We start from the raw sequence: 13930 nt of genomic DNA, 5'->3' as shown, positions 1-13930 counted from the left end.
ATATTTCACCATTGGCAAATCATGTTGCTACTTAAAAATCTGAAATTGTCAATCCATTTGCTTCACTCTGCATAAACTTTTAAATTACGATGAATACCAAATGTTTGGACTAAAAAGAAAAGAAGATCTTTATACTAATCTTCCAATTCACCTCAAAAGAATGTATTTTAATATTTTTCATTTACAGAAAAGAATGCTGATATGTACATTCCTATTCCATATGTCACACCGTATCTATACAGTTCTCTGGGTCAAATCAGTGATGATGTAAGGCAAATGGTTCTTGAATGCCTTTCGATTGTTGACTGAAGTTCCTCTATCCAAAAGCTATCTTCCTGCGAATTGGAAACTACCAGGCAAATCTGAGAAGCTAAGAAGAGCAAATGCTGCAAAGTAGGATTGTCAACACTTTGCAATTTTCCACTAGTTAGAGGCCTTAAAGGCTTCTTTCTATGTCTATATAATTGAATGTGTGAACCAGAAAAAATAGGCTTAGTACAATACCGGCCATAGTCAATAGATGTTGTATCAACGGAGACTTGAATCAAGCGCCTCCAAGGATCTGGAGAAAGGAGACTTATTTCGAGAGGCTTCTGCAGCAGATGATGGGGATCCTTTGTAAATGTCTCCAGCTGAATGATATTTAACCACCTACAAAAGGATACACAAAAGGATGAAAACCTACTTGCTATGGCTGTGTAAGTTTTACAGGAGTGCTTGAGACAAGAGAAGCAGCATACTGTTATGTACTATCAAAGCTGTACGACTCTTGTTTCTCTGTGACTAGAGTGACGAAGAGCTAAAAGGCATAGTTATTTTCAAGATGGTTCATCCAATTCTCACAATATTGCATCAACTGCAGTTTCAACAGAAGAGCCAGAAAAAACTATTTATGAAGGGTATTCACATCCACTAACGAGATCTTGGCAGAGTAACCCATTGCAAACGCATTTCAGAAGTCATAGACAAATAACTGAAGAAGTGTAAAAAGTCATAGACAAATAACTGAAGAAGTGTAAAACCTCATCTACAATGAGTACATAAACTACTTAAGAGAATAATAGGTAGAAAATAGAAAGACCTGTGTTATATCGGGCGTAGTGATATTGCTTTGGCAGCCATCAAGCAGAGGAGTGTAGAAGGCTGGTTCGTCAGCAGAATCTCCCAAGATTTCATGAGAACGTGAACGTGGCTTAGGTATAGCAGGAGGCTCTAAGAAGCTATTTCGTGATTCTGGATCACGTGAACGTTGCCTAGTGAAAATAGGAGGTTCTAAGAAGCTATTTCGTAAGTCTGAATCTGATTGACGAGGAAATGAAGTGTCTATAACAGAAGATCCCAGCCTATAAATCTGAAACCATAACAGAGAAGACGATATCCTCACAACAAACCCAGCAATTTCCATAGCCATAGCGAGCTTCACAGAGAAGATGTAAAAGGCTTGATCCATCTCAGAAGAAAGGTTCCTACAGTGATAATCAAATCTTTTGTCAATAATAAGGCAGCAGATGATAAGTGGCTCTCTACAGAATCTGAACAGGACATAACAAAGATTTAATGATCATATCATTTCAAAAAAAGACAATGAGCAAATAAAGACAAGTTCAGGACAGTTAAATAGATTATGTGTTGCAAATTAAACAAAGCCACAGAAACCAAATATATGATCATCATGATCACAAGAGGATAGTGACATACCAAATCTCCTTGGAGAAGAGTATGAACCATGAGACATCAAGAAGAATGCCACAGAAGAGAAGAACCGCATAGGTTCTGCCAAGCTTCTGGCTATTACTCTCGATTGCCACTAACCCAAATAACGCAATCGCCAAATTTATTAGCAAGACTCCATTGTACAATGCCCCTAGTGAACCGATCAACGCGCACCCAATCTGATACCAATCGTTACAAATCATTCATCAATATGAGTTTTCTTTTACTTATAACCACAAATAAACGAAACAAAACAAAAAAAATCGACAAAGGAATCAAAGAACCCTAGCCCCCAAAATAGATATGAATCATTCATAAGAGAAACAACAGAAAAAAAAACGCGAAATCAAAAAAAGCAAATTACGGAATTACCTGAGCGTAAATAAGAATCACAACGAAAGATTGGAGCCTAACATAGTCGCGAAGCCAATTATGTATTCGATTTCGTAACGAAACACAGATCATCGTCAAAATCTCAACCTCGCTGCAGCTTTCGTTACTTGTTGTTACTCCGATGTCTCTTCATTATATACAAAAAAAAAAAAGGCTCGAAGATTTTGGTGTTGAATCGCAATTTCCCCGTCGCACGAATCACAGATGACGCAAGAGAGAAGCAAACGACGCGTTGAGAATTTCCGAGGAAGAGAGTAAAAGCTTTGGCGGGATCGCGTTTCCGTTTCTTGCTCAGTGATACGGATCACGGACGCTAAACGGATTGAAGAAATTGGGCCGTATTGGATTTTTGTAAAAGCCTAATCTAGCCCAAGACGGTATACCGGTTCTTATCTTAACTTAACCAAAACCGGTTATCTTTGTTGGTTATTGATTTTTTTCGTTGCAAAAACGACGTTATTTAACGCCTGACATGTCGTCGACCTCTACTCATCTTCATATGTGTCGCCCAGATTTGAGGATCGGAGAGATATTATGAATCTGTCGTTCCATTGAATTCGAGACTTGATTTATATATATATTTTTTAAAAATCTATTGATCCGTCAAATTCTGGAAACGATCTCAGATTCTTTAGGTTTGTTTGTGATTATGTACTTTTGGATTTGTTGATCGTTTCGTGCGGCGTGATGAATTGTCCGATTGATTTCTTTTGTTTCTCCGGTAGGATTTTTTTATCTGACGACGAAGATGATGAAGATTCAAATTGGTGTGGTGGCGTTGTTTGTGGCTCTCTCTGTGTCCTCTCTCTTTGAATTTGGATTGGCTTCTCCGAACACAGTTCCTGCTTTCCTCTGGTCTCCTCATCTCCAGTTATGCATCTCTTTCTCTAAATTTGGTAGATAGAGCTGTGATATCTGATGTTTGTTTCGTAACTGTGGCTTTAGATTACTTGTTTAATTTGGTGAATTTGATTCTCAAAATCAGGTCTGCTAATGGTGAGTTGGATCAGGCTGTAAACTATCAGGTCATATCTGCAAAAGATCTTGTAGCTTCTGTGTTCACTCAAGGAGGCTGGTCAAATTTTCTGGTATGGCTTCTTCTAATGATCCTATGATTTTTTTTTTCAGTTTCTACAACTCACTGGATGTCATTTGGTTTTCTCATTCTCATTTTACTGTTTCTTTGTCTAGTGCTCGGAGAAGAAACTTGAGCAACCTGTTGATGTTGCACTTGTGTTCATTGGCAGAGAGGTAAGGAAAAAAAAGATTATCTGTGAAAGATCAAGATCTATTATGTCAATTCTAGTATGAGTGAATGATGTAAGAGCTCATTGTAACATTAGCATAAATAATCATCTGGATCTTTAGTTTCTTGTTGTGATATTGTGAAGAAACTTGTGTATTTTACTATTGCAAGAAATTAAGCGTATCTGCTCTATGATGAGAATTCTAATATTTACATTCTCTTCTGCCTTCAGTTACTCTCCTCTGATGTTTCTTCAAGAAGGAACTCTGACCCTACCCTTGTTAATACATTGAATGTAAGTGCAAGTTTTTCATTTCTTCATCAGTGGAATTTTGATATTGCTTCTATGGAACAGATCTCTGACCCAGTTGTTTGTTTAAGTCTCTACAATACTCTAACATCCAAGTCTTTTTTTTTCAACAGAAACTATTTACAGCTTCCAACTTCTCGCTGGCATTCCCATTTATTGCTGCGCCAGAGGAAGAAAGAATGGAGACTTTGTTGCTTTCAGGGCTTAACGAAGCTTGCCCCAACAATGTAGGAGTCAGCAATATCGTGTTCTCAGATTCATGCTTTGTTGAGGATGGGTCTATTCAGAAACTATCAGGCCGGCAGTCTTTCAAAGTAATACTTGTTTGTATTTTCCCTATTCCCATGCCTGCTCAATGATATCACACCTTTCCTTCACTCTCTTGTTACTCATAAATAATTGGCAGGATCATTTGCTTGCTAGAAGAGAAACAAGGAAAGAAGGAGAAACTGATTTAGTTGTGCTTTGTTCCGAGGGATCTGAAGAATCAAAAAGTCAAGCTGGCCAATCTCATTCAGAGCGTAAGTGGAAAGAACATCATTGTAAAAGAATACTAACTGATAGATTATATGAAAAGAAAGAACTGAAGCAATTCATTGATCTATGCTGCAGGTGAAAGCATCTCCGAACTTGTTAATTCTGTAGAACAATCCGGCAGTAAATATACAGCTCTTTATGTTTCTGATCCTTATTGGTACACATCTTACAAAACTCTCCAAAGGTTTCTGGCTGAAACTGCTAAAGGAAACAGCACTCCTGAAGTTACTACTGGTTGTGATGAACTCTGCAAATTTAAGTCATCCCTTTTGGAGGGCATACTAGTGGTAAGAAGTTACTCTTTTTAGTCTCGGTTATGCTTCTGAATTTGGTGTTCAACATTCTTAACCAAGATTATGAATTCATAAAATTGACAAGTGTAATAAAGGATCTGGGTCATATCTAGGTCGAAAGCTAATTTCACTCAGTCTTGTGTTGATATCTTCAAAGCCTCTGATTATATGTCTCGTCCTTTTCTTTTTCTTTTTGCAGGGAATCGTTTTTCTTCTCATCTTGATCAGTGGACTTTGCTGTATGGCGGGTATCGATACACCGACTAGATTCGAGACTCCTCAAGATTCTTAAGCTGTTGACCCTTAAGAGCCATCCCCACCTTTTGCTTTGCTTTTGACGAGTCTTTTCTTGTGCATAGTGCGCATTGTGAAAAGGTACTTCGATGTCGATTCGTTACATTACTTTAAAAACAGAATCTGCATAAAAAAAAAAAAAAAAAAAAAAAAAAAAAAAAAAAAAAATCCCCTTGTAAACATTTATTCATCTTGTTTGTGAGTCTTTGTTAAACGTTATAAATTAATAATGGAGAACCGAGTGGAAAAACCAGAGAGACACTGGACGGACTACATTCTTTTTCAGGAAATTTGTTGTTTCTTTACATAGAAATTATTTTCAACAGTGATCTTGTGGTATCGTATGCATATCAATTTGGGGATTTGGACATAGATTTCGTGGGAGAACTCTGGACACCGATGTCAGTAGAGTGAAGAGTCACAGAGTGGTAGGACATGTGTTCCATCATTGTATAGTTTTTTTTGGGTTAAAGAGAAAGTAAATAAGACTATGATTCATGAGAAATTGCATAGATGTACAGTAGATGGTAATTTTATATATGTACTCACATCGATCATGCAATAATTGCAATTTGTGGATCTACGGATGAATTGATGGACACATATTAGAACATACACACACTTTATATTTAGTTTAGCATACGTAATATGTTCGTTGTCATATACTGATATACTATACTAATAACCACTTAACAGTTTATCATAAATTTCTTTGTTTTACTATTTCGTAAATTTGTTCTATGAATCAGTGCTTCGCAAATTCATCTTCTGTTGGGGGTCCTTTATATGGTCCCTGCATGGACCTATTGAAAAAGTCTAGAGACCTCTCTTCTCTCTCTCTCTCCACAAAGAGAGAGTAGTACAAATTGAAGAATCATTACGATCGAAAACGACGGTTCTAATTTCGGTTCATCTTTCCTACACTTATATTTTACTTCTTTTTTTTTCACTAAAAAGGATTATATTGATAACATAGTTGAGAAATATTACAAATCACAAGATAAAAGACGAGAATGAAATTACAAAGACACAATGATCTTTTCATAACCTACATCTAGAGGAGGAAAGGAGTTTACAGATACATTGTTTAAACCAAAAACATTTTGTCTGGAGACTGATTTAGCTTTCGAAAAACCATAAGGATTTTCCGCATACCAAAGGATGATAACGGGCTTCAACACAAATGGCCATAACAAGATAATGAAACTTGGTTTTCTCCGCATAAGATACAACTTTCTCTATAAGTGTTTTGTCAAGGGTCTCCCGGGATGTAACCGTAAGATAATCGAGACCCACTTGAAGCAACAACCAAGTAATTAAACTTAAACGAAGCTTAATACTAGATGAACTGATCCAAACCTAACCAAAACTCAACCCCAAACTAACAAAGAGAAATAGTCGAGGAAGAGAAACTTAGCCCAAACGAGGGAGACTACAGCCCAAACAAGTGAATCTACTAAACCTGAGCTCTGAAGATACCAGATCTTAAACGATTACAATCTGAACAGAGCAAACAGGGGAAACAAAAAGGAAGACAGTAGAGACGAACGAGATACCGAGAGGATGAAGGAAGAGAGAAAGGTCGTTGCTAGCAAAACAAGTGAACCAGCGAACATGACTCAGCCTAAACAATGTTCCACTCCTTGAATCGCGAACAAACCGACAACCCAAGCACACCAGCAACCATCAGATCCGAAGAAACTGGAATCAAAGGCAAAATCTCACTAGATCTGGAATTCAAAATCATCAGATCTCCATCGCCAAAACTCCATGCTTCCACAACCACATAGAATAAGAAAAAGGACTGAAAACTAAGTTACAAACTAAAGGAGGTGACTGACGTCGGTGTTATATGAGCCGCCACGCGCCGGTCAAAAATTTCGTAAAAATTGTATGTTCAAGAGGCGGCGAGAGAGAAAATTAGGTCTTAACTTGTTGTTACTATTTTACATGATACTATTTTTATCTCCTTTTTGGTCAAACTATATACTATATAACAAAGACTTTAATCTACGTACAGTGTTTGTGTAATCGCGAAAAAGTTCCCTAAACATCATTTATAAACAATGTTTACCTTATAAATGACATATAGCTGAGTTCTACTTCAGTATTAGCACCGTTTTTGTGTAATTTTTACCTAAATTTCAATTTATACCTTTTTTTTTTACTATTTTGTTTCCTCTACTGCCACATTAAGTTTCAAGCTTCAATTTTTATATGCAAAAACACAATAACATGAAAACCCCCAAATTTGGTTTTCCAATAAAAGTTTTCCATTAAAATCATTTTCAGCATGAAAAAAAAATATATATAGAGGGAAGCACATGAGGCATAGGGGTTTGAGCCAAAAGAGCAGTGAAAATCCCATCGATCTGCCACTCCACCAACTGACATCACATTGTACCCATTTACTCCTTTTCCCCAAGTATCCATTTTCTTGTATAGGCATCCGAAATTATTTTTACGTGAAATAACAACATGACGTTGATGGACAAAGCAATATAAAGAACAATGTGATATGACAAATTTGCTTCCTCTTTTATTTTTTAATTTTTTTTCATAAATCACATATATGACATATTCCGTTTTCTTTCTCGATAATGTGTTGTTTACTTTACATATGACATATTGCGTTATCTTTCTCAATAATGTGTTGTTTACTTTACATATGACACATTGTCACTTTGATATCGTATTAATAATATTTTGAAAAATAATGAAAATATAAAAATATGTACGGCCACGCAAGTGACCTACTCGAGCAAGGACTTTTTGATCTTTTCGATAACTTTGAGATTCCACGTTCTCATTTTTGTGTGTGTATACAATATTTTTTTGTCAAATATATGCAGAACTTAAGGTCTCTATATTTTTACCGATTACTTGTTTTATAAATAAATTAATACTCTATAAATGTTTATAAAATAGTGCCCTTTCGAGTACCTGTCGGGATAACTAGGGATACACGTAAATGTTAAGATTCCTCTCTTCTTTTAAAAATGTTTACTAGAATCGCTTTCTATCTTCTCTCTCTCTTTCTCTACACATTTTTTCTTTCTCGAGATTTATTTCTTAGTAAGTACTAAAATTAGAAACTTATGGTTCCTATCAACTTACCATAACCAGGTCGATATTGTGCAAGTGGGTCTTCTTCCTCAAACCACGTCCCTCTTTTTTTCATATAATACTGCATATCACTTGTTTTTGCACAAAGAGAATCTATTTACCTAGGTTAATCAAAACCTTAATTTCTGAGCTTATTAGAAAAAATCTAAACATTCAAATACATTAATATTTTATATTCTTGATGATCAGTAATTTGTATTAGCTAGAGAGTATCTAATTTTTAGAGATGTTTTTTCAAAGGGTTAATGACAAAGATGGGAAAGGGATACGCTTATTTTCGTCAACGAAAGAAGATTAAAAACAATTAATAAAGAAACAATAAGATGACGATTCGTTATACACACTAGCAATCTAAATATCTACGGTTTTTTTTTGTCAAAGTAAAAAGAAAATTAAATATCTAATGGTACATCATGTGTATGTGTATATGAAGAAATATGTGTGTGTATATGAATGTGTATTTGTGTCTATGGGCCATATCTCTTAATGGCATCTGTGAAAGCTGTAAAGCTTTTGCAGCTTAAGAAAACTAATATTATGAGGATGGAGAAGCATGGAGGAACCTTATCTCTTTAAAAATAAAATTTTGGTCAAATATCTCTTTAATTAAATTCTTTTGTTTTCGATTCTATTTATTCATTTAATTATATATTATTACAACTAGTTTTATTTTCCTTTGTGGGATTTTGCATATCTACCTTCTTGGGGGCATAAATGAATATAGTGCATCTCAAATCTTTCTCTCTTTTCAATTTAATTATTTTATTCCCCCTCATCTCTCTTATCTCTCTGCACCGTCTTCTATATAAACCCAGGGCGAGTGAGACCTCTAGTATTCATAAGCAGCCAAACTAATATGTATAGATCTTCCTCTTGCATCTCTTTTGTTACTTTCGAGTAGAAAAAATATCAAATATATATGGTTTCACATATACATTTTTTGGTATGTGGTTTTCATATATACAAGTGGGTTATAGTGAAACGCGTATGTGACGGAAGTAGTGTGCAGCCAAGGATGACTTGCCGATTTAAATGATCTTTCTTTATACTCTATTAAGACATTTTTAGTATCAAAATTCTTTGGTTCTTGAAAAAGTCAGGAAGAAATTATAATTGATATATAGTGTTCCTTATTATATACAATTATAACCAAAAAGAAAAAAGTAACATGATCGGCAAGTTGTCCTTGGCTACACGTTACTTTGTGTCGCGCTTAGGTGTTATGTGTGGTAAAGATCACAAGAACTCAAACAAAGGAAGAATGCAGAAACGAGGTAAGTAAGGTTCATAAATCCTGTTTCTTTCCTGAAAACTATATGTTTAAAACCGAATGATTCTTCTAATTATTGAATAAAAGTTTTGTAGCTAGAACTTGTTAACATGCTCACAAAGATATTTTTTGGTCTATATTTCTGTCTCGTTATAGTTTTATTTAGTATAAAATATGAGGATCTTATCTTATATATCGTAAAGTCCAGAATAGTTTAATTTCTGGAAGAACAAGATCTTGATGAATAATGATTTTTTCACTAGTGATTAATGATTTTTTCCCCCGGTGAAAGGGTTGGATCACGCTTTGTATACATCTATGTCTTATCTGCTCAACACGTGCTTATGAAAAAGACATATATGTAATGTTCAGCCAATTTAATTTTTGTTTTTCCTCTAGAATTAGAAACTATTTGTAAAATTGTTGCCAAGAATAACATGAGTAAGAAAACGTTCTGCTCACCGAGTGAACGAGGTAATTAAATGGCGGCCACATTACAGGAAGCCTTATATCCGGCAGCTTCGAACTCTCTCGGGTGGAAAGAGACGGTCGCATCGCAGGTGGAAGGCAACTAGCTAGGCTAAGGCGCTTCTCGTTAGTTAATAATAAGTTATCACACCAAAGTAGATATTATAACTAGGGTTACTGAATATATACTTTTCTTGGAAAGTTTATTTGTAAAAACTATCATACGGTAGTCCAAAATTGTAAATAAGTAATAAATTTTCACGTCTGATATAAATAGAGATTGTGATATTGTATATCTTTTTAAAAAAAAAAAAATACATGCAAGAAATAAACTACTACTTTACAATTCTTTCTTTTGCTATATATTATTTTAATATATTTTTACAGACAACAAGTTTTTAAAAAACAAAAAAAAAATATTGAATTATGAATTAATATATAGATTAAAAACATCGAAGAGAGAGAAAGAAAAAAAAAGCGTAGCTTCTTCGAGTCGCATCGTCACAACACACGCGCGCGTGAACTTTATTTTCTTCGTCTATCTCCTTCTTTAACTTGTTTGACTTCAACAAGCATCAGCTTGTTTTGCTCTCTCAGCTGCTGAGCTGACGATGAGAGACTGTCTCACGCTTGCTTGCGGTGGAATTTAATTAACCTTTCAGGTGAGTTAGGGTTTATGTCGATCTAGGTTTCTTTTTGTTTCTCTGAACTTTTTGGTCTTTAGTTTTTCCGATTCATGTAATTTGGTGCTAGGTTTCGGGAATCTGATTGTGATAAGTAGAAGTCGAACTTCGATTCCTCTTCTTTCGAACAATATTAAGCTGTGAAATTAATCTGGTGTGCATGGAACCAATATTTGAATCTCTTCTTCGCCTAGTGTGTGGTCTTTACCGATTTACTCATCGATATGATCGAGGAGACTTTGAAGGGATTTTATTCACAGACTATCCCACAAGGATTTAGTATTCTTTTTACTTAATCACTTGAGATTAATTTCAAATGACTCTTCTCCTCTGTGAATTGATGAACAATAGTCTCTTGTGTATAAAAGAAGTTAATTTAGGTTATAAGTGAAACAACAATTTGGTCTGTAGTTAAATTATATATAGTAGGTTTAATGAGATTAGGAAAGGGTTAATTAGTCACGTAATACACTCACTTTGGAAAAGTAGAATTTTACATGTAAATGAAATAAAAAAACTTTGTCGAAGTGAGGCTTAAATAGTGTAAGGTGCAGGCAATGGCAATCCCTTGACGATGCCGCAAAGGTTGGTGTTGAGAGGGATGTTGTACTCGTCTCTTAGTGATTTTTCAGGTGAGAGAACACTGACGTACAATTGCTCGCCCAAGTATCTTCTCTCCCAGTTCTCTGATCTGATGTTCCACATACCGGCGTTGTCGAATGTCAAGAGAATGGCTGACCAGGATTTGGGGTACACTTGCACTGTGTGTCTGCTAACTGCGTCGAGCAAGTTGTAGTTACTTCTCTTCTCTGGTGTCCATCTTCCTGGCTCGGAACTGCAAAAGACATGTTATAGAGCTAAGTGTTAGCTAGGGATCTCATAAGAAAGACCTATTGCGGAATTGGTTTTGAATGGGGGCTTACGCGACAGCGAAGAAGGAGTAACCGTCCAAATGGAAAGATTGCATGCTTTTCTCGTGGTTCTCGAAGATGATTTCGACAAAGGTACGGAAAGTGATGTTGAGGACATTGGGCTCGACAGTTAGTGCTGTGATCTTGGCTGCTGGTTCATCCTTGATGACGTTGTACTTGAAAACCTTCTCGGCCATTCCGAAGTACTCAGCAAGCTTCAAGGGAGTCTCGGTGTCAACGTGTGATACACCGTTGAACCCAAACCTGACCTTCCCGTTCACCACATTCTTGCTGTTGGCGAGCTTGATGGTACGGGTGATGTTGATCTTTCCGTAATGGTAAGATCCTTGTGGGTTAGGTCTGGCAGCACTAGCGGTCAAGTTCCATCTGAAGGATCTGAACTGGTTGAGAGACCAAGCCCAGCCGACGGGAGCCTTGGGGAGCTCAGCTGAAGCCTCAACGTTGCTTCCTTCGTAGCTCAACACACCAACAGTGCTCACTTCCTTCTTGAGGAACCTAGTGGATGCAACCATGTAGTAGTTCTTGGCCACTTGGTCAGCGGTCACTAGAACGGCAAAACACTGTCCGACGTGGACGTCAAGAGAGTCGTAGTCGTTCTGGAGGACGTGAGAGCCTTCCATCTCAACAAGCTTCATCTTGTGTCCTTGGATCCTGAAGTTAAGAGTGGATTTGAATCCAACATTGCAGATCCTGTACTTGTAAGTCTTTCCTGGCTTCATGGTGAAGAGAGCCTCGTTCTTCTCGCCAACTTTACCGGATTTCCCGTTGATGAGAACACCGTCGGGGGATCCAAGAGTACGGCCACTGTCAAGGAAGTTCTTGAGAGCGGTGTGGCTCTTGGTAAACCAGTCGTTGATGAGGATGGTGCGGTCGTCTTCGGGGTCAGCGTAAGGTACCGGGATGAGGAGACGGCTGTTGACACGGAGGCCACCGAAACCACCGGCGAAACGGTGGAGAGATGTGGATGGGTAGTAGAAGTAACTACCGATCTGGTCCTTAGGCTGGAAATGGTAAGTGAAGTTGGTGCCTGCTGGGATTGGGCATGAGGTCCCAGTCACACCATCTTGCCAGGAGTTCTTCCTGTGCTGAAGTCCACTCCTGCCACGTCACCAAAAACCATTGTCAGGACTAAGCATCTTAATATATAATAAACCTAGTCCTAATGCAAAAATAAATCTACAAACTTTAAGATCTTAAACATAAATTTATTTGTTAATTGTAGATAAAACATCAAAAATGAAATCTCTTCATCCAAAAAAAATGATCAAACGAAATGAGAACTCCCATTTGCATGCATCTTTGGCCTTTGAGCTTTATAAGATGATGAAAAATATTTTTCTATTTCTAAAATATGTTTTGTTTTTGAAAACAAATTTAGATATATATATATATATATAGATTTAAACCGAACGAGACAGATTGGTAACGAACCAGGTCAATAAGAAAGGCTCGTCGAGGTTGTTGAAGACGTTAATGACAACATTGTTGTTGGAGGTCGAGTTTAGGTTAGGACCAGGGAACTGTCCGTTGATGAGAATCACCTGTTGAGGAATTCCGAGGGGAGCAGCGGTTCCGTAGGTCACGTTCCACGTGTAGTAGAAGTAAGGGTCTCCGGCGCTAACAATCGCCACCGTGGAGGCGAGGCACACCAACACCGTCAAAAGCCTACCACCCTGCATTTTCTCTTTTCTGCTTCTTTTTATTTTTTTATTAATAAATTAACCCTTTCCTATATAAAAAATATTTTAATTATATTTTTTTTCCTCAAAAGCAAGAAGAAACTATGTTCTCTTGCTCTTGACGATTTTTTGGTAATGTCGTGATTAAGTATTTATGCAGGTGAAGCTACCTTGGTTTGCACGGAATCGTTGCCTTTTTTCACGCTGCATCTCTAATTCTCTTTACATGAAACTTCTATTTTTGAATCTCTCTCGCTCCCTTTGGTCCTCAGGATTTCGATTTTTTCGAACGAGCACACAACTCGGATCGTATTCTAATATTGGAAATGTCTCTAAAGATACCAAATTTAACTATTGACAAGTCATCAAGTGATTTTTTGTTTGTTATAACATACCTCAGCTATGTTTGATTATTCCACACGGACAAAAATTATTACGGTCTAGTAAGAAACTGCATACTTTGTAATTGTAACAGAACTTAAGCTTGCATGTTATTCAAAGATGATTTTTTTTACATACCGTTTTCGGTGATCTACTCCAATCTTCTTTCGTTACTTAAAAATATAAAAAAATATATTAAAACACGATAATGATACATTTGCGATATATTCATATGTTTTTACGATTTTACATGTGTGTATACGGTATATTATTGAAAAAAATGTAATTTATTGATTTATGTGTGGGCAATTGTCATAAATATCACTATAATAGGTTTTTATTCCAAAAATACCACAATTTAGTATTTTTGGAACTAAAATGTATTTTTTTCCAAAATATCACATAATTGAATTAAATTTCTAATACTAAAAACTAATTCCTAAATTCTAAATACTAAACTCTACCCCTAAAAACTATACCCTAAAACTAAATGTGTCAACCCAAACCTAAAAAAAAAATTCTACATCCTTAAAAATCAATTTTTTGTATTTGTGGTAATTTTAGGAAAAAAAACTTTTATAGTATTTTTGGAAAAAAAAACTAAA

General features: G+C 36.2%; 3 protein-coding genes and 2 long non-coding RNA genes across 8 annotated transcripts; 3 read left to right on the top strand and 2 right to left on the bottom strand.

The window, feature by feature from the left end:
* Positions 1 to 103: 103 nt before the first annotated feature.
* LOC104777827 (uncharacterized) lies at positions 104 to 2395 on the bottom strand. 4 transcript variants are annotated; one of them, XR_015558103.1, is made up of 6 exons: positions 2086 to 2380; positions 1699 to 1892; positions 1082 to 1466; positions 741 to 856; positions 505 to 651; positions 104 to 386 (listed from the first exon to the last, which is right to left on the bottom strand). XR_015558103.1 is itself a non-coding variant. In XM_010502156.3 (5 exons), the coding sequence occupies exons 1-4, from the start codon at positions 2176 to 2178 to the stop codon at positions 529 to 531; spliced, it is 795 nt and encodes a 264-aa protein (XP_010500458.1). In that variant the 5' UTR covers positions 2179 to 2395; the 3' UTR covers positions 104 to 386; positions 505 to 528. The 4 variants fall into 4 exon arrangements, 2 of the variants coding, with proteins under 2 accessions (XP_010500458.1, XP_010500466.1); XR_766336.3 differs by having other exon boundaries at positions 104 to 335; positions 2086 to 2374; XM_010502156.3 differs by lacking the exon at positions 741 to 856 and having other exon boundaries at positions 2086 to 2395.
* A 152-nt stretch (positions 2396 to 2547) lies between these two features.
* Positions 2548 to 5076, top strand: LOC104777818 (uncharacterized). Its single transcript, XM_087451691.1, has 9 exons — positions 2548 to 2741; positions 2832 to 2976; positions 3092 to 3194; positions 3298 to 3357; positions 3585 to 3647; positions 3776 to 3976; positions 4069 to 4183; positions 4275 to 4486; positions 4692 to 5076. Exons 2-9 carry the CDS (start codon positions 2855 to 2857, stop codon positions 4782 to 4784), a joined length of 969 nt encoding a protein of 322 aa, XP_087307817.1. The 5' UTR covers positions 2548 to 2741; positions 2832 to 2854; the 3' UTR covers positions 4785 to 5076.
* A 3402-nt stretch (positions 5077 to 8478) lies between these two features.
* Positions 8479 to 10004, top strand: LOC109133129 (uncharacterized). Its single transcript, XR_002038220.2, has 2 exons — positions 8479 to 9186; positions 9683 to 10004. It is a non-coding gene; the product is annotated as an uncharacterized LOC109133129 (long non-coding RNA).
* Positions 10005 to 10207: 203 nt separating this feature from the next.
* LOC147949564 (uncharacterized) lies at positions 10208 to 10743 on the top strand. Its single transcript, XR_015558099.1, has 2 exons — positions 10208 to 10312; positions 10404 to 10743. It is a non-coding gene; the product is annotated as an uncharacterized LOC147949564 (long non-coding RNA).
* On the bottom strand, positions 10733 to 13112 carry LOC104777807 (protein SKU5 SIMILAR 14-like). Its single transcript, XM_010502133.2, has 3 exons — positions 12697 to 13112; positions 11257 to 12363; positions 10733 to 11168 (listed from the first exon to the last, which is right to left on the bottom strand). The coding sequence occupies exons 1-3, from the start codon at positions 12942 to 12944 to the stop codon at positions 10868 to 10870; spliced, it is 1656 nt and encodes a 551-aa protein (XP_010500435.2). The 5' UTR covers positions 12945 to 13112; the 3' UTR covers positions 10733 to 10867.
* Positions 13113 to 13930: the final 818 nt, after the last annotated feature.

Source organism: Camelina sativa, chromosome 1 (genome assembly GCF_030686135.1).
Source record: "Camelina sativa cultivar CO46 ecotype springtype chromosome 1, ASM3068613v1".
NCBI lineage: Eukaryota > Viridiplantae > Streptophyta > Magnoliopsida > Brassicales > Brassicaceae > Camelina > Camelina sativa.
Note: the sequence above shows the minus strand (reverse complement) of the source record. Positions and strands in the feature narration are given on the sequence as shown.